Source organism: Chelonoidis abingdonii, chromosome 6 (assembly GCF_003597395.2).
Source record: "Chelonoidis abingdonii isolate Lonesome George chromosome 6, CheloAbing_2.0, whole genome shotgun sequence".
NCBI lineage: Eukaryota > Metazoa > Chordata > Testudines > Testudinidae > Chelonoidis > Chelonoidis abingdonii.
In genome coordinates, this window is record NC_133774.1 from 134,720,413 (window position 1) to 134,740,708 (window position 20,296).

Sequence of the window (20,296 nt, forward strand, 5' to 3'; positions counted from 1 at the left end):
TTTCTCTCTTGGATGGTCAAAGGTGGTAGATGGATGACCCAGCCATGGATGTAAGGGGCCCATCTAATACAACATACAATGGGCTTGGTTCAACATTCCATTACAGAACATTTTCTCTAATAGTCTCTTGTAACTCTGAAGTCAATGGAGTTTTAGTCGTGTGAAACTAATGTAATGGAGTGAAGAATCAGGACTATTCCATTTTAAGATGATTTGTTGGACTGGAACAGGAATATTAGATTTTTGATCTTGTAACATTTTTTTTCTTTCAACAGGATCAAATTTATGTAGCTATGAACTGCTGTCATCTAAGTACACTACAGATTCACAGGCCTCTGAGCTTTGTCCTAAGCTCCCGGTTCCAGAGAGGTAAGTTTAACGGTTTCTTGTCTAATAGTTCATTTGTCTGAAAAAGATTTCGTAAAAATCTCTCAAAGAATAGTTTAGGTCACTCTATAACATACCTATGTTTGCTTTTAGCATGTTAACTCTGTTGGTACAAAGGTCATCTTTAAAGAGACTCAGTCAACATAACACTAAAAAAAACACAACAAAAAAACCCCAAAACCCTACTGTTACTAGCGCTATTAAAACTGGAATATTAAAAATGCTATTTGATGTTATATATTCAGTGTTGTGCTATGTGCTGCAAAGCAGTTTGTTTGCCACCCTGAGGACTGGCTGCATTTTAGCAGTGCTGTTTGTACAGAATGTATGAAGGGCTTTGGAATGTAAGGTGGTATATGCATATAAAATATTACGTTTGTCATTTATGGTGTTTGCTTCTTGCACTTTACTCAGCCAGTTAAACTCGGTGAGTCTGTTTCATTTGCTGGTTCTCTGTTGCATCTAAGTTTCCAGGACTGGGATGCTTAAATGGCAGAAAGAAGAAAAAAGACCCAAATACCTGAAGGCACTCCTATTCATGTATTACCACATTTTGTAAATAAATCGCTCTAGTTTTAATGCTTAAAATTTCAATGAAGAGCTGCCTTGGCTGTTCTTGGTAAAGTGTATGGTAGTGATTGTAACAAAGAGGATGCTGCTGGTATTGGGAGCCTAGCTGTATGTTGGAAGATTAGAGTGCTGCCCAGAAGCACAGGGGCAGTCAGCACTTCAGCTATACAGCAAATTTGGAGTTGTTCAGCAATGCAATTATTTTAGGGCTCAGTCCTGCAAACACTTCTGTGAGTGGTCCCACTGTCTTTAATGAGAGTTCTACAGCGGTGTTTGTGGCTTTGGGCTTCCGTGTTTTAGCTGAAATTGAAGGGGCTTGACAATGCAAACAGTTGTGACCAGGCATATTTCTTACTTCATAAACAACCTCAGTCTGATGAGATCTGTTCAGGGGCAGGCTGTACATTCTCTGCAAGGACATGAGTGTTGGCAAAGGGGAAACAGAGAGAAGTCCTGGAGAGGATATGTTGTATCCATTTTAGGACCTGTAGTTTTAAATGTCTTTTGTTTACCTCGGTAACTTATCCAAGTTTTTAAATTGACGATGATAAGCAGCAGCTCAAATGTTGACAATAACATACTTTCCTGAATCTTTTTTTTTCCCTGCAGCTCTATTGCCTGTGCAACAGACCTAGGCATAGCTGCTGTGACACCTAACTAAAATAAATAAAAATTCTAGTGTTGTTTTGCATACTCAAATGGCTTGTCAGTTTTAATTTTTGCCAGAATGGTATGTACTTTTCTTCCTGAACATTCCCATGTCATTCAGTCGGATTGAATTTTGCTTAATAAGCAAGCATGCAGATAGACTGGAGTGTCATGTCACTTTATAATACAGTGCAAATTCCTGGCAAAACTGCTTTTTAAAATAGTCAGAAGGAGCTGCTACGTCAGTGGAGAGTTTCTCCATTTTATTCTACAGTTTTATAAGTTAAAATAAAAATAAAAACATTCATTAAATTTTAAAGTTTCCTAAAGTTTGGTTTAAACCCCCCAAAAAAATGAAAGGAAATACCCAATAGTTTGCCTTTAACTCACATGATTGTGTTTTAGATATTGTGCTAGTGCAGTTATTGAAGTGAACAAGCACATTTTGGAGAAGAAATGAAATGGTCTGAAGGATGGAAAAATAAAATAAACTGCAGGAAGAAGGATGTTGAGGAAAACTCCCAGATGTTCCCTTCCTGGAAGCAGATCCTCAGCTGGTGTAAATTATATCACTTTATTTAAGTCAATGGAATAGCTATGGCAACTTACGTCAGCTGAGAACTGTCCCCTGAAGTTTCCCCGTTGATCAATTCAGAGGTAAAGTGTTCCTCATACCCTGCAGAGGAACCTAAAGATCTTGGGGGACTATGACATTTTACCTTTGGCACTCTCTGTCCTTACTCGCTTTGGCTTCCTCACAGCACTGCCAAAGATAACCACGCCCTCCAGCTGTGCCTCCTGGAACCTCTTCCCTGGGCTAGAGAGCAGTTTCATTGTATGAAGGTGGTTTTGGAGCAGGGAATCTAGCCAGTTTTCCCCTTCCTTCCTGCCTCTACCTGTTCCAACTCTGCACAGCCCTGGCAGAGGAGCTTCCATTGAGATTGGAGAGAAAAGGAGAGCATACCACAGCAGCAGAATGCTACATTCTGTTGGCTCAGGCTCCCCTACATAAGTTGGCATATATCAGTTATGGGGGCTCTAAATATTTCACATCCACCCTTGTTTTGAGGCCCACCTGACAGATAACTACTCTGTTCTTAACTCTGCATTCATTTCCTTGTCCGTATCCAGTTAAACTGGGCCCTTAATATAATTTGAATGCAACTGTCATATTTGTGCTTTTTAAAATTTATTTATCATCTTCCCTACTAGACGGATTCTGCTGATCTTGATCACAATGATTAAGCAGCAGATTATTCTTAGAAGCTTATAATTTCATTACGTATGTAATGTCCCAAGGTGTAATCAAGGGGCCTTATAAATAGCAGAGGTCACTATGACTAGATTTATTATTTCGTTTTTGTTAAATGAGACACATCACATGCTCAGTGAGTCAGAACCACTGAAACAGAAGCAGGTCTCCTGCTGGATTCTCAAGAGTTTCATTTATTCAAGAAAGTTTGTAATAATCACTGACCTTATTTTTTATTAATTGTAACAGTTTGTATTTAACTGTTACACATAAAAACAGGTAACTTAATATGTACAGTATAATTGCTACAAGCAAGAGGGATATTAGCAGTTTAATACAGGAATGCTGTGAGATAAAGGTAAAAAGTATATACTTCTCCTCCAGGTCATACTGCTTCTCATGACTTTTTTCAGAATGTGTGTTTTCTCATCAAGATGTAAAAAAATGGATTTTTTTTGCACGTTTCAAGATAAAAGCTGAGCTTTGTCAGAATGATAGCTCTAATTTTCAGTATAAGCCTGTGAAACTTATAAGCTTTCTTAAAAATTGGAGTATGTGCACGAATTAAAAGCTGAATGCAAAGCCCTCTAATCTAAAGTTTTTCAAATTTCATTGCATACATTCTGTGCAGACCTGCAGGATGCTAACACATACCAAAACTAACTCCATCTTATTTAAAAAAAAAAAAAAAAAAAAGCTAAGGGAATATATAGGCTGCTCTTTAGATGGGAAGGCCATTACTGTGGGTTTAATTTGATTTTCAACAGTTCTGACTAACTGTATAACTGTTCTCCTTAACTGCTGGCTTTACCACTCACTGAAAGCAGAGTATCAGTATAAGCATCTGCAAACGCATTTATTTAGTCAAGCACAGTTGACTTAAAACCTTATTATTTAGCACTGCCTGTCAGTTTCACAAAAGCATGGGAATCTGTTAATTATCTAATTGAGGGTGATCATAAAATCCTCCCAATTCTGCACTGAATAATTAGACAATTGTTTTTTTAGTATGTTATCTCCCTCCTCGCTTCTACCTTGCCAAAATAATAATTCATAGAGGGAATATTCTTAAAGCAGATGATTCCTCTAACCCTACACACTCGAAGTGAGGGTTAGAATTTTGGCAAGACTCAGTTTAAAGAGAGGTATCTGGTACAGAAAATCTCTGGCTTCAAAATCACTTCTAAAATAGGAGACTCCCAAAGGGATAGTGTACGCAGTTGCTTCATTATACTGAAATCTTGAAAATAAGTCAGTAGAAACTGATGGAGAGAAAGGAAGGAATCTGGAGGTTAAAAGAAAACTCTTCAATTTAATGTAAAAATATATTGTATTCATTGGATTCAATTACAAGCAACAGTATATTGCTAAAAAAAGTGTCTTAAATTTAATGGAAAAGAATAATTAAAAAATAGACAACCTGGATAGTCTGACATAGTTTAGGGAACAAGAAGATGTAACTCCTCAGCAGTCAGCATTGGGAAAATAAAGTCTCACGTTTGTGCTCTCCTGTATTATCTGCTGGTGAACTGCATCCTAGTGTCTGTTTACTGGGGTGAGCAGTATAATGTAAAATGTCAGTACCCCTTGAGAGGGACTCCAATACCATTCAGAGTAAAAGGAATAATTAAACAATTAAAGACCTCTTCATTGCATTTGTTATAAAACATTTCAATATTTAGCTGAGGTAATGTAAGTAATCACTGTAATTCTTCTTTGAGTGATTGCTCATATCCATTCCAGTAGGTGTACACGCTGTGCGTGCACGTTCGTCGGAAGGACTTTACCCTACGAACCACTCCAGCGGGCGGCAGGTCGCCCTCGTAGAGTGGCGCTGCCTAGGCGGGTGATATATACCCCTGCCGGCCCGCCCGCTCCTCAGTTCCTTCTACCGCCGTGTCGGTCGTATGGAACTGTGGAGAGCGCGGCATAGCTGTCCTCCACGTCCTAGCCTCTCTTGAGTTCATTGTTTCTAGTTCTAGTTCTGAGTTTTAATTATAATTCAGTTAGTTTAGTATAGTTGTAGTTTATAGTTAGTGTTATATAGTTAGCGGGTTTCGGAGGGCGCCTAAGCCCTCTCCCACGGCCCGGCGCACGGGCTCATGCCTGGTTTGCCGGGTTTCAAACCATGGCTCGGCCTGTAAGAAGCCGATGCCCACCAGCGATCCCCATGACGCCTGCTTGAAGTGCCTGGGGAATCGCACATCTCCGAGAAGTGCCGCATTTGCAAGGCCTTCAGACCGAGGACCAAGAAGGAGCAAGAGACCAGTGCCTCAAGACACTCCTGATGGACAGCAGCGCACTTAGATCCTTCGTCCTCGGCACCCGAGTGCCGCTTCAGGGCTCCGGCACCGACCACTTCCGGCGCGCGAAGACGCCCGGCACGAGGACTTCTCCGGCACCGAGTCTCAGGGAGAGACTATCGTACCTCCTCTACCCCAGCTAAGCTGCCTCGAAAAGAGCACCCGCGCCGACCCGGCCGGGTTGGCCATGTGCCAGGGACTTCGTCGACTCCGGGCCCCAGCGGGTCCCATCGAGTCCGAATCCCTCGTCAGCTCCCCGCCAAGATCTGGGGTTGAGCTGATGTTCCCGTCCACTGCCCGAGACCTTCTCCTCGGCCAGCTGACCTCATCGCTCTAACGGAGCCTGTGCTGCCCAACCCCCTGGCACCGCCGAGTGCGGGTCTGCAGTCTAAGGGCAAGCCCATGACCGATGCGAGCAAACCGTCCCCGGATTCCTCCGGCTCGGCACCGTCACGTCCTCAGGCAACTGATCTCGATCCCGAGGGGAGGTCTCGCTCACGCGATTGCCGCTTGCAGTCCCGGCACCGCTCTCACGACGGTATGCGGTCGTACTCGCGGCGCAGATCATTGGCCGCGCCGGTCTCGATACTCCCAGCACCGTTCTGGCTCCAGCCACCAGTTACAGCACCAGGGACTCGAGGAGTTGTTCCCCGTCATAGGAGATCCAGATCCCAGTCGACCTCTTCCCGGCACCCCGCATGGTGGCAGTCCCGGTCTCGATCGCGGCACCGGTATGGATCACGGCACCGTATCTCCGGCACCGAGGAGGCTCTTCGCCGCCTGGGTGCGGGACCCGTACCACTCCCCGTTCGGCTCCCCGTGGCCCTCTCGCCAGGGGTCAGTCTCTTCGCGGGCGGGCAGTGTGTTACTTAGACGCTGAAGAGACCCGCTGCCCCTCTTCTCCGAGACAAGCAGGAGCTCTGGTCCTCAGCAGTAGCTGGGGCTTCTGTGACCCCCTGGGCGTATCACCAAGCCCCAGGGCCCCCAGCCCAAATTCCTCCGCGGTGTCGGTCTCTGAGCACAGGGCTCTGGAGGCTACTTCTTCACGCCCTCCTCCATCCCCTACAGAAGACCGGTCGTCTCATCCTCCAGATCCTGAGCACCCGCAAGAGTCAGACGCGGTGCTCCAGTCTGAGCCGGCCACAGACCCGCTCCTGCCAGGTCTCTCCTCGTCGTCCTCGCCCAGATGAGGCTGGTGGCGGGGACAACATCCACCAGTCCCCCCACTGAACCTCAGGGCGCACCAAGGACCTCCTCAGTGCCGTGGCGCAAAAATGAACATCCAGCTGAGGAGGTCTCCGAGAGATCGAGGACCCGGTCGTGAGCATCCTCTCGGCGGATGCGCCACTCGTGTCGCCCTGCCCGGTTGGTTTCATAAGGACCATCCAAGCCAATGCCACCACCATCTGGCAGTCACCGGCTTCCGTTCCCCCCGCTGCTCGGGGTGTCAAGCGAAATACATGGTCCCTTCGAAGGGCTATGAAGTAACTTATATGTCCACCCGCCCCGTGTCCCTCGCGTCGTTCAATCTCTGTGAATGAGAGGGAGCCCACGGGACAACAAGCCTCCGGCCCCCAAGTCTAAGGAGGCGAGGCGTATGGACCTGCTTGGCCGCAAGGTCTATTCCGCAGGCGCCCTGCAGCTGCGGGTCTCCAACCAGCAAGCTCTGCTCAGTCGCTACACGTTCATACAACACCTGGGTGGCGGCTGATAAATTTAAAGGAGCTGCTCCCGCAGAACGCTCGTCAGGAGTTCGCCGCTCTCGCTTGACGAGAGGGAAAAGGGAAAAAGGTCGCGCGCACTTCCCTACAGGCGGCTTTGGACGCTGCAGACTCGGCCGCCAGGACTCTGGCCTCCTGGAAGTCACTATGCGCCGCATTTCGTGGCTTCAGGTCTCTGGCCTTCCTCCGGAACTCCAATATACCATCCAGGATCTTCCGTTTGAGGGCCAGGGGCCTGTTTTTCGGACAAGACTGACCCTCGGCTGCAAAGCCTCAAAGACAATAGGGTCATTATGCGCGCCCTGGGATGCATACGCCGGTCACCCAGCGTAGACCATTCAGGCCTCAACAGCAACACAGCCTTACCCCCAGCCCAAGGCAAAGGCAAGACTTTGCCAGGCGGCGAAACAGGAATGGCAGGCGCAGACAATCGGTAACCAGGGGGCCAAAGCCAAGGTCCCTCCAAGTCTTCCTCCGGGCCGCGAAGCCTCGTTTTGAAGGTGCGCCCGAGGGCGCTGTACCATCCCTCCCACGGATCCATCTCCTCCCTTCTCCAACCGTCTTCGTTCTTCCTCCGGTGGTACCAGCTTACTTCAGACCGCTGGGTCCTCTGCCGCGCGCGTTGCGGCTTGGATACCGCCTACAGTTTGCTTCGTACCCGCCCTCCCACCCCCCCTTCCTCGTCCTCTTTCAGGACCCCTCTCACGAGCAGATCCTCCTCCAGGAGGTACGAAGCTCCTCGACAAAGGGCCATAGAGGAGGTTCCAGAGAACGAGAGGGCAGGGGGTTTACTACTCCGTTACTTTCTGATCCCAAGGCCAAGGGAGGTCTCAGACCCATCCTCGACCTACGAGAGCTCAACAAATACCTTACTGGTCAAGTTGAAGTTCCGTATGGTGTCTTGGGGACCATTATTCCATCCCTGGATCCCGGAGACTGATACGCCGCCCTCGACATGCAGGACGCTTATTTCCATATAGCCATCTTCCCGCCCATCAAAGAGGTTCCTTCGCTTCGTTGTCGCGGCCGGCATTATCAATTCACGGTCCTCCCGTTCGGCCTCTCGACGGCCCCACGAGTGTTTACCAAATGCATGGCGTAGTCGTCGCCTTCCTTCGTCGCAGTCGCGTGCATGTGTTCCCCCTACCTCGACGACTGGCTTATCCGGGGACCCTCAGAGGAGCGAGTCCTCGCGCACGTCCGCATGGTCAGCCGCCTTTTCACAGCCTAGGCCTAATGCTCAACGCCGAGAAGTCCACTCTAACCCTACTCAGAGGATAGAGTTTATCGGAGCCGTTTCTAGACTCCACCATGGCCAGGGCCGTTTCTTCCCTTGTCGCGGTTCCAGGCTTTGACAGCCATCATCCACAGGCTGCAGGCAGCACCTCTAACCTCCATACGTACTTGCCTGACACTCTTGGCCACATGGCGGCCTGCACATTCGTCACGGCGCATGCTCGCTCCGCCTACGCCCCTCCAGTCCTGGCTCATCCTCAGCTCCGTCCGGCCAGGCGCCCGTTAGATACAGTAGTCCATGATTCCTCAGGACGTCCTCCACTCCCTCCAGTGGTGGCTGGATCGGTCCGTCGTGTGTGCAGGGCTTCCGTTCCATCCGCCCCAGCCCCCTCGCTGTCCCTGACAACGGACGCCTCGGACTTGGGATGGGGAGCTCACCTAGGTGCCCTGCGGACCCAGGGCCGCTGGTCTCCTCCCGAACTCGCCCTACATATCAACGTGCGAGAATTGAGGGCGGTCCACCTGGCTTGTCAAGCGTTCCGTCAGCAGATCCAAAGGTCGCTGTGTTTCGGTTTTCACCGACAAACACAACGATGGTATACTATGTAAACCCCAAGCAGGGCGGTACGAGGTCTCCTCTTCTTTGTCAGGAGGCCATGACGTTGTTGGGACTTTTGCATAGCCACTCTGTTCACCTAGTTGCTATTCCTTTCTCCCGGGGTTCGGAATACGCTGGCGGATCGGCTCAGCCGGTCCTTTTTTTGCTCCCACGAGTGGTCCCTTCGCTGGACATCGCCCTGGCGCTCTTCTTTGAGGTGGGCATCCCCATATGGACCTCTTCGGCATCCCGCAGGAACAGAAAGTGCCCAATGTTCTGCTCTTTCCAAGGTCGCGAACCGGGCTCGGTTGCAGACGCCTTTCTGATTCCCTGGGTGACGCACCTCTTCTATGCGTTCCTCCGTTTCCGTTGATTCACAAGGTCCTTCTGAAGGTGCGCAGGGACAGGGCCCGATTGAGTTCTGATCGCTCCGGCGTGGCCCCGGCAGCATTGGTTCTCTCTCCTGCTGGACCTGTCGGTAGTTGACCCTGTTCCCCTGCCTCTTCACCTGGACCTGATCAACGCAGGACCACGGCCGGCTTCGTCACCCGGACCTTCCGTCTCTGCACCTCTCAGCCTGGCTCCTGGCGTGGCTGACTAGGTCAGAGTTGCACTGCTCTTCACCCAGTGAGGGCAGGTGCTTCTGGGAAGTAGGAAACTGTCTACGAGGACGACATACTCAGCCAAATGGAAATGCTTTACTGTGCTGGTGCGCGGAGAGGCGCTTCCACCCCACCGATGTTTCCATCCCAATCGTCCTCGATTACCTTTGGTTGCTCAAGCAGCAAGGCCTGGCGGTGTCCTCTCTCCGGGTTCACTTGGCCACTATCTCCACCTTCCACCCGGGAGCGATGGCCGCTCTGTCTCTCTCACACCCCATGAGTGGCTAGATTCCTTAAAGGTCTGGAGCGTCTCTACCCCAGGTACGTGGGAGGGCCGCCCAGCCCCCTCTTGGGATCTGAACCTGGTGTTGTCCGTGTCTTATGTCCCCCTTCCGTTTGAACCGCTGGCTAGTGTGTTCCTCCTCTACTTGTCCTGGAAGACAGCATTCCTGGTGGCCATCACTTCTGCTAGGCATATGTCAGAGCTACGTGCCCTCGTGGTAGAAGCCCCCGTATACGGTGTTCCATCGCGACAAAGTAAACTAAGCCCTCAACCCACCCGCCTTTCTCCCCAAAGTTGTCTCGGCCTTTCATGTCAACCAGGACATATTCCTACCCGTATTCTTCCCGAAACCTCATTCTGGTTCTCACCGGAAGCAGCAGTTGCACTCCTTAGACGTGCGTAGGGCGCTCAGCCTTTATGTATAGAACGGACCAAGGCCCGTTCCGCAAATCCCCCAGCTTTTTGTCGCCATAGCTGACCGGTTTAAGGGGTTGCCTGTCTCCTCGCAGAGGATCTCCTCGTGGGTGACTTCCTGCATACGGGCCTGTTACGACCTGGCCGGTCTCCCGTCGGGCAATGTGACGCGCACTCTACTAGGGCCCAAGCATCATCGACGGCGTTCCTTGCGCAAGTACCCGTCCAGGAAATCTGCAGGGCAGCGACCCTGGTCCTCTGTGCAGACCTTCGCTTCCCATTATGCCCTGGTCCAACATTCCAGGGATGATGCAGCCTTCGGCTCTGCTGTGTTACATGCTGCGACCTCTCACTCCGACTCCACCGCCTAGGTAAGGCTTGGAATCACCTACTGGAACGGATATGAGCAATCACTCAAAGAAGAAAAGACGGTTACTCACCTTTGTAACTGTTGTTCTTCGAGATGTGTTGCTCATATCCATTCCACACCCGCCCTCCTTCCCCACTGTCGGAGTAACCGGCAAGAAGGAACTGAGGAGCGGCGGGCGGGCCGGCAGGGTATATATTACCCGCTATGGCGGCGCCACTCTAGGGGGGCGACCTGCTGGCCCGCTGGAGTTGCTAGGGTAAAAAGTCTTCCGACGAACGTGCACTCGCGCGGCGCGTACACCTACTGGAATGGATATGAAAGCAACACATCTCGAAGAACAACAGTTAAACAACAGTTACAAAGGTGAGTAACCGTCTTTTTTCCTCTCCTATGACCAGAATAAGCATAAGAGAGGGACAGAATAAGGTATCTTTATCATGGCTGTTTGGCAACAGTTGTAAATGGTGACATGTTTTAGACTAATGTGTATATATATTTGCAACTATAGTACAATCATTCTTGGATTACTTTTTTGCTACAAAAGTGGGTCAGTATTTCATTTTGAAGTCAGTGAAAGGCATTGTTTGAGCTGGTGTACCACCTGACGCTTGAATGACAGATGTTTAAGCTGAAATAAGAAAATACTCTTTTGAGAGGCAGAGGGTAATATCCTATTGGAATATGCATGCTGCCTTCTTTACAGAAATACTTGTAAAATTTGCATCACTCCTCATTGTGACCATTGTCATTATAGCAGCACCTCTGCATTAAACTCACAGCTCCTTGTTATGGTGTTATGAGGGTGGAGAGTACTGCATCAATTCACCTTTCATTTGTGTGTTGATGTGGCATTTATATTAAGTAGGAGTAATTTTTTTTCTGATTTTTTTTTTCTTGTGTCACCAGTGCACCTATTCCATTCTTCCATCGCTGTGCTCCTGTGAACATTTCCTGCTATGCCAAGTTTGCAGAGGCCCTGATCACCTTTGTCAGTGACAGTAGTGTCTTACACAGGCTGATTAGTGGAGTTATGACCAGCAAAGAGATTATAATGGGACTTTGCTTGTTATCACTAGGTAATTGTTTTTCTCATTATTAGCTGTTTCATAGTACTGCGGTAGGAGACTTTTAACATCCTCTAGCCACAGCATGAACATATACCATAATAAGCCCTCAGGAAACTGTTCAAATGCGTTTTACTCAGTAGCCAAATAACTGTTTCAAAAGAAGTATACATGCACATTCAGTTTTATTTAGGATGGGGGGAGAGGGGTTGGACATTCTTCAGTGCTCTTGCCACAGCTGTTTAAGTCAACCAGAGGCAGCTCTACTTTCTAATGTTCATCTGGCCCTAAATATGAGAGTGATCTATGGCATTATACTCTCATAAACCTGGGGCTTAGGCTTCTTTTAGTGTGTATGGCTTAGCTATTTGGGCTGGGATTTTCAAAGGAGCAAAAGGAAGTTAGGTGCAGTTGAGTTTGGCTCCTTTGAAACCCCTAACCTTGGTTTGCAACAACATTTGCATTCATAAAAATGTGTTACTAAAAGTTGGGAAATTCCCAATTCTGGGCCTTAGGTTTCTTATTGGTCACTGATATCACACCAGAGTGAAGTGATTTGTTTTAAACAACCCTATAAATGAAGGTAAAATTGTGTGCATCCAAATTTATTACATTTCTGATCAGCTGACTTCATTGGATTCTTAGTGTGAAGCCCTTAACCTCTTAAAAAAACCCAACCCCTGTTGTTACAGCCATCTGTCAAAAGAGCATGTTAAAGAAAAAGAAATGATTGCTTACTACAGGGTGCCACAAAGTCTATAGCAGCATGACTCTGCTATAGCCAATCTGTCTCTGTAGTAGAGAGAGCTGGATCTTGACTGCGGAAAAAAATAAAATGCAAAATCACTTCTTGGAACCAGCTACAAAGAAACCCACAGAACTCTTTCTTCCATTGCACTCCATGGTAATAATAATGGACCTGCAATAATTTGACCTAAAAGTAACAAAATTAAGAATTTGCAAACTTGTAGCTCTGTTAGTAGGGCCCTACCACATTCCGGTCCATTTTGATCAATTTCACGGTTATAGGATTTTTTAAATCATAAATTTCATGATTTCAGCTATTTAAATATGAAATTTCACAGTGTTGTAATTGTAGGGCCCTGACCCAAAAAGTAGTTTGAGGTGGGGGAGGTCTCAAGGTTATTGTAAGGGGGAGGGGAGGCAGTACTTCTACCCCCACTTCTGCACTGCTGCTGGTGATGGTGCTGCCTTCAGAGCCGGGCAGCTGGAGAGTGGTGACTGCTGGTCAGGAGCCTAGTTCTGTAGGCAAAGCAGCCACCAGCTGCAGCGCAGAAGTAAGGATGGCAGGGTATGGTATTGCCACCCTTCTGCACTGCTGCCTGCAGAGCTGGGCCCTCAGTCAGCAGCCTCCACTCTCCGGCCACTCAACTCTGAAGCCAGCATCGCAGAAGTATGGGTGGCAATACTGCGACCCCCGTAAAATAACCTTGCAACCCCCCTGCAACTCCCTTTTGGGTCAAGGCCCCCAATTTGAGAAACCCTGGTCTCCACCATGAAATCTGTATAGTATAGGATAAAAGCACACAAAAGACCAGATTTCATGGTCCATGATGCAATTTTCATGGCTGTGAATTTGATAGGGCTCTGTCTATTAGCAACACTATTAGTGCCAGGTTTTACTGTACATATTTATTGCAAAATTTTCTATAAAATTAATGTAGCCCTTTAGGTTAAAGGGGGATAAAAATGTGATTGCTTTCAGATCACTTTTTATGCTCCTTTAATTAAAAATATCAGAATGTTAGGTTGTTTAGTTCACAAAGAAGACCCCAGTTCCTTTCACTTCAAAAATGTAGCTAGTACACACACAATACATGTTAGTGAGTGACAATTTAAGGAGGATTTTTAGCATGCTGTGCCTATATGTTGGTGGGACTAATACAATACCCATGCTGGCTCCCTGTGAGGGAGGTAGCTTCCCAAATTATAGGTGCACTCTGAAAACAGATGCAGAAATATTTATGCACCAGTTCAAACGAATGAACTTTGAAGTGGCATGTTGTATATGGTGCCATAATGCCAAGTGCACAAAAACAGGGATTTAAGAGATGAGAAATGGGAAAATAATAAAGATTGGAGGAGGAAATGTGAAAATTGCAGGTAAAAAATTATTGCAGAATCAATAAAATTCATTAGAGTGCCCAGTGTGAATAATAAAGATAAAGCACAAAGCAGTAATTTTTTTCCTTGTAACAAACATGACATCTTAAATTACATACATCACAATATCTGCACTTGTTTAGCATGTATGTTTGCATGCGAGTTCTCCTCTGCTGCTCAGAATTGTGCAGTGTTTTCCCAGCTCATGATATTAAACTCACACTTGTGTCATGTCCTCTTGTTTGTTCTGCCACTGTCTGAATACGTCTGTGTGGCTATGTTTAATATATAGTGTACTATGTAAATGCACATATGCTCCTTTTATTTAGCAGAAACAGGAATTGTGGAGGCTACCTGGCTTTCCTTGTGTATTTGTGTAATAAGTTTGAAAGCCATGGGGGGGGGGGGGAAATTCCTTTTATAAAAGATTCTACTAATATGCAGTTATCTTTGGTGTAATGAGTTCAATTGAACTTCTCCCCCTTTCTCACGAAAAACACCACCTTCATAGCATGTTCCTGTCTGAAATAATTGCTCTGCTTATTATATTTCTCTCTTCTGCAGTGCTGTCCATGATTTTGATGGTGATAATCAGGTACATTTCAAGAGTACTGGTTTGGATCTTAACAATTCTTGTTGTTTTGGGATCACTTGGTAAGTCTTGTTCATTTCCTTTTTTTTGAGAGCCGAGTTCTGATCTCTCTCCCCCAGTCGCAAGGTTCATCAGCATCCTACTCAGAGCCATGTCGTCTTTTCTGCTTTACATTGACCTGTCTCCGGGTTCCGTGGGGAAACTGCTATTTTTCTGGCTAAGGAGGACTAGATTAGATTGAGTCATTGCTGCTCCTTACCCAGCCAGACAATTGCTGCACCTCCTGCTTGGTGAATGAATACACATACCGCCATGACAACCTGGAGAATGACACCAGGAATCTATCCAGAATCCTTACACTGCAGTGTAGATCCCTGTGGGCAGAGCAGCCCAATTAACATTTAGGAGAGATCCTTAGGGGTTCCTGAGCTCTGCTCAATACAGTTAAGCAGAGGGGAATATGGGTGGTTTTCCATCACTTTTCCTCCTCCTTGCATACCTCCTCCAATCCTGGGGACTACGGGGGGAGCTGGGGGCTAGTTAGGCCCCCCAGAGCAAGTAACAGTAGCCTGAAGCTGTGGGATGAATTAGACACACTGGCTTTAAGATTCCAGAGATTCCTCTACATAATGTGAATTCCCAGCTGTCCCATTCAGTCTGCTTTCTGGCAGCTTTGATCTACCCCATTAACTTTAAATTTTGTGGAACTGAAGTTTTATATTGTTGATCTTCAATAATGCAGCCAAAATATTGGGTGTTGGGGGGAGGTTAAATTCGGTGATAGCCCTGATTTAAGGTCCTATGACCTGCCAGAGTTAGAAAAATTTCAGTGGGCCAAGATCACTTATCTTTTCTGAACTGTCCCACTGACATCTTATTACATGCTGAAAAACTGCACCAAGAGTGAAGTCCTTAAAAGTTGTTTTTTGTATGACACGCTGCTTTGTTTACATCGGTTCATTGTTTTTGAAAGCCCCAGGTGGTCGGTGGCAAATCTGGAATGTCCTGAGACCTGTCTTTTGAAATGAGTAGAATCAAGTCAGCTAAGATTTTGGCACTTTAGATAGGCACACTGCAGCTGAGTCTCAGGCCTTGAGGGAAGGAGAGGAGAACTGGAGAGAGAAAAGAAATATCAAAAGAAACAGGTTAATTCATTGGAGGTATGGAATCCCAGATCAAAGGGACGGTTCTGTCTTGGAAAAATGGCTAGAGCTGGAGAGTGAAATCCTGGCCCTATTAAAAACAGTGGGAGTTTTGCCACTCCCATTGACTTTGGTAGGGCTGGGATTTCCCCCAGGGAGTTTAATGGGAGACACTTCCCTCTCTTCTCCTTAGACTTTTATTTTTATTTTTCATTTTCCCATCTCAAGTGAGGTGAGCTGGCTCTTCCCTATCACTCCTGAACTTTCCGTGCCTGCATCAGCTCTTCTGGAGGCAGGAACACCTATCTGTGATTTATTTGAGGTGCTGTTTCTAGTATCATGGATTTTCTCCCCTTCCCCCCTCCCCCCCCCTCTCTCTGTCTCTCAGTTGTTTTCTTTCCTCTTTCCTGGTGGCACTTCTCTCTGAAGTGTTTACCCTTTCACTTATTCACTTTTCTTTGCTTTTCTTGTTTCTCTACATCCTCTCTGGGGCTTCCTCACTCAGTTCTTCCATTTTAATTTCCGGTACACCTCCCACCACATCATCATCTGTTCCCTACACCCTTCCAGTCCTCACTGCTCCCATATGACAGGCATTAATCTGTCCTTAGTATGGTTCTCCTGACTAGCGGCTTCACCCTGTTCTCTCTAAAACACATGAAATGAGGGGTGCTGATCCAAGGGGCTGCATGATTTTCAGATGGACCTAGCAGGGGAGGAGCAGTGCAGGGAGAGCACCTGCTTGAGCCAGAGCACTCCCCCTTCAAAGTCCTTCCTTTCAGAGTAGCATCAGTCCACTTGGATATTTTCTATCGGTTTAGACAGTACTGTGTTTGACTGATTCCATTCTTTGTGTGTCTGTTCTGTAGAGGGAAATATAGTATTTGTCCTGTCTTTAATTCAAAACGTAGGAGGCACAGGAGTACTGTGGTGGCTGTATGCTAAGCAAACAAAGTTTGTCAATGAAACTCTTACTGCTGATCAGCTTCAAGTAGCCAAAGACAATCTTCAGGCCCTCTTGGTCTATGCCATTTCAGCTACTGTCTTCACGGTAAGTGCTTTATCACTGACAAAATTGTATTCCCTTTTTCTGTCATTCTTGCCATGTTCTTTGGCTTGTCAATGCAGGTTTTGTAATATGTGCATGAAAGATTGAAAGTGCTTCAGAAACAATATCCCACTCTGTTTGTTGTTGCGTTTTCTACTATTAGGCACTGTTCTGGTGGGGACACACTCTCCCTTTAAGGTGCCAAAAGTACTCCTGTTCTTTTAGAGACTAACAAATTTATTTGAGCGTAAGCTTTTGTGGGCTACAACCCACTTCTTCGGATGCATAGAATGGAACATATAGTGAGGAGATATATATCTACACATACAGAGAGCATGAAAAGGTGGGAGCTGTCTTACCAATTAAGTAAGAGAAAAAAAACTTTTAAAGGGATAATCAAGATAGCCCAGTACAGACAGTTTGATAAGAAGTGTGAGAATATTACATGGGGAGATAGATTCAATGTTTGTAATGGGTCAGCCATTCCCAGTCTCTGTTCAAGCCTAAGTTGATTGTATCTAGTTTGCATATCAATTTGAGTTCAGCAGTTTCTTGTTGGAGTCTGTTTTTGAAGCTTTTCAGTTGCAAAATGCCACCCTCAGGTCTGTTATTGAATGACCAGACAGGTTACAGTGTTCTCCTGCTGATTTCTGAATGTTATGATTCCTGATGTCAAATTTTTGTCCATTTATTCTTTTGCGTAGAGACTGTCCAGTCTGGCCAGTGTACATGGCAGAGGGGCATTGCTGGCACGAGATGGCGTATATCACATTGGTAGATGTGCAGGTGAATGAGCCCCTGATGGCATGGCTGATGTGATTAGGTCCTATGATGATGTCACTTGAATAGATATGTGGACAGAGTTGGCATCGGGCTTTGTTGCAAGGATAGGTTTCTGGGTCATAGTTTTTGTTCAGTGGTGTGTGGTTGCTGATGAGTATTTGCTTCAGGTTAGGGGGTTGTCTGTAAGCAAGGACAGGTCTGTCTCCCAAGATCTGTGAGTGAGGGATCATCTTTCAGGATAGGTTGTAGATCTTTGATGATGCACTGGAGAGGTTTTAGCTGGGGGCTGAAGGTGACGGCTAGTGCTGTTCTATTGTTTTCTTGGTTGGGCCTGTCTTGTAGGAGCTGACTTCTGGGTACTCATCTGGCTCTGTCAATCTGTTTTTTCACTTCAGCAGGTGGGTATTGTAGTTTTAAGAATGATTGACAGAGATCTTGTAGGTGCTTGTCTCTGAGGGATTGGAGCAAATGCGGTTGTATCTTAGAACTTGGCTGTAGACAATGGATTGTGTAGCGTGTCCTGGATGGAAGCTGGAGGCATGTAGGAAAGTATAGCAGTCAGTAGATTTCTGGTATAGAATAGTATTTATGTGACCATTGCTTATTAGCACAGTAGTGTCCAAGAAATGGATTGCTTGTGTGGACTGATCTAGGCTGAGGTTGATGACGGGATGGAAATTATTGAAATCATGGTGGAATTCCTCAGAGGCTTCTTTTCCATGGGTCCAGCTGATGAAGATGTCATCAATGTAGCGCAAGTAGAGTAGGGGCGTTAGAGGATGAGAGCTAAGGAAGCGTTGTTCTAAGTCAGCCATAAAAATGTTGGCATACTGTGGGTCCATGCGGGTACCCATAGCAGTGCTGCTGACTTGAAGGTATATATTGCCCCCAAATGTGAACTAATTGTGGGTTAGGACAAAGTCACAAAGTTCAGCCACCAGTTTTGCTGTGACATTATCGGGGATACTGTTCCTGATAGCTTGTAGTCCATCTTTGTGTGGAATGTTGGTGTAGAGTGCTTCTACATCCATAGTGGTCAGGATGATGTTTTCTGCAAGATCACCGATGGATTGTAGTTTCCTCAGGAAGTCAGTGGTGTCTCAAAGATAGCTGGGAGTGCTGGTAGCGTAGGGCCTGAGGAGAGAGTCCACACTCTTCCCTGATGTCAGAAGAATAGATTGTAGGACCTGAACCCACAGCTGGCCTGGGCCTTGCTCAGAAGTCTTCCATGCACAGAGCAACTTCAGGATTGGACCCTTATTCTGTATGTTCACTTGCACTTGGATCCTGTCTGTCAGATAAATCAAACATGCAACGCTGAGATGATACCTCATAATTTCATTTTAGTTAGTAATACTTGATACAGGTATGCACTATAATTAAACCTTTTTATAAATTTATCTGACAAGTTCTCCAGGTTCTGTTTCAAAATATGAGCCAAATTCTGCCCTCAGCTACACCTGTGCAATCCAATTGCTTTTACTTGGTTGCACAATGCAGTTGAGTGATAGAATTTGGTCTATAGTCTTGTCAGTCTGAGTGTCAGTTCAAAAAAGTATTTAAAAGGTAGCAGGAGTCACTAAAAGTAGTTTGCATTGATAAATCAATCTTGAAATATTTGATGTAGGATTAAGTCATGTAAACTTGCAGGGCTTCCACAAACTGTTGGAAGTGTGATTAGTTTGCTCTACTTGAAGATCCTGTGTTGTTTACTGCACCTAATGGTCTGCTTTTCATCACCTAAAATGTCAGTTGGAAACTTCTCTCCTCAGGTTATCTTGTTCTTGATAATGTTAATTATGCGCAAGCGAGTAGCTCTCACCATTGCCTTGTTCCACGTGGCTGGCAAAGTTTTCATTCACCTGCCACTGCTAGTCTTCCAGCCCTTTTGGACTTTCTTTGCCCTCATCCTGTTTTGGAGCTACTGGATCATGGTCCTGCTTTTCCTTGGCACTACAGGTATGTGGGCACATGGCTTCTTTTAAGTAAACACTAGTACTTTCTTATACAGACTTTAGATGTAGTTAAAATTTGAAAATAACTGCTGTTCTCTGGTATAGCCCTTTGACTTTGAATCCTTCGAATGAGCACAACTAGTACTTTAGTACTGTGTTCTTGTGCACATCTGTATTGATCATCAGGTGTGAGGTTACCCATTGTTTGGTTCCCTGGAAGTGGCTTTCTACCATTATTTTGCCCCTGTTTGATGTGAGGAAGAGCAGCCGCAGGGCTGCTGTAACATATACAAACACTAAGTCTCCAAGGGACTGTCGTGCTAGCTGTGACCTGTTTGAACACTGTGTTCTGGCTAAGGCATATTCCATATACAGCGGGGGGCCCTAGGAAAGGAAGATGGAGAGTTTATGATGCCATCTTTATGCCATTCACAGATTTCCCCATGCCAGAGGAATACTTAGCTATCCTGTTAGGGTAGCTTTCAGACTGGATAGTGTCTCATTTTTGGCTGTCTCATTGATTTGCAGAGTTACAGAAATTAAATGCAAAAAAATCATGTCAATACATCAGTAAAGATGTACATTTTTAAAAAAAAATAAAGAAATGTACAATTTCAAAGGAACCCATCAATCTGGTTTTATCTTCAAAAATTAAACTCAGCACATCTTTTGAAATAATGTCCTTCAATTTAAACCATTATTTAAAATATTCAGAAGTGTTATTTCTGTTCCTTTCTGTGTTTAGAGGGTATTTTGGCTGGACCTGAGAGAAACACCACCAGCCATGCCCAGGTCTGTCCCTGGTCCTTCTTCCCCTTCTCTGTGCGCACAACCAGCCACCTGCTGCTTGCAATCTATTCATTTTCAGCTCTGCTGCAGCTGTTACTAGTAAACAGTCCCCAGTAGGGCCTGATGCAACATCAGCAACCTGATAAAGTGCTGTCAAATACACAAACTAAACAAACAGAATAATAGAGGAAAAGTATTCTGCCGTCTTTGCGTTATAGTGATCTTAGGGGTTACTTATAACAGTCGCATGCAGATAAATGTACTTTGCAAGTTAATGGTGTCCTCCTGCAGAAATATTAATATAGCCACTTGCCATAATATTCAACATATATGCTATCTCTTTAACAAAAATAAAAGGATTAGAAAATACTAGACATGCAATGTGAATATGCTAATATTATTGTAGGGGCCATAA

General features: G+C 46.1%; 1 protein-coding gene across 3 annotated transcripts in view; it reads left to right on the forward strand.

Moving 5' to 3' along the window:
* SLC44A1 (solute carrier family 44 member 1) overlaps window positions 1-20,296 on the forward strand; it is a 57,354-nt gene that overhangs the window by 15,542 nt on the left and 21,516 nt on the right. For 2 of the 3 annotated variants that reach the window (XM_075067438.1, XM_075067436.1), the window contains exons 2-6: window positions 276-369; window positions 11,291-11,460; window positions 14,137-14,226; window positions 16,218-16,357; window positions 18,910-19,096. In XM_075067438.1, coding sequence (XP_074923539.1) covers window positions 11,415-11,460; window positions 14,137-14,226; window positions 16,218-16,357; window positions 18,910-19,096 — 463 coding nt within the window. In that variant the 5' untranslated portion in view covers window positions 276-369; window positions 11,291-11,414. The remainder of the gene's footprint in view (window positions 1-275; window positions 370-11,290; window positions 11,461-14,136; window positions 14,227-16,217; window positions 16,358-18,909; window positions 19,097-20,296) is intronic. The other variant, XM_075067435.1, reaches the window with a different exon arrangement.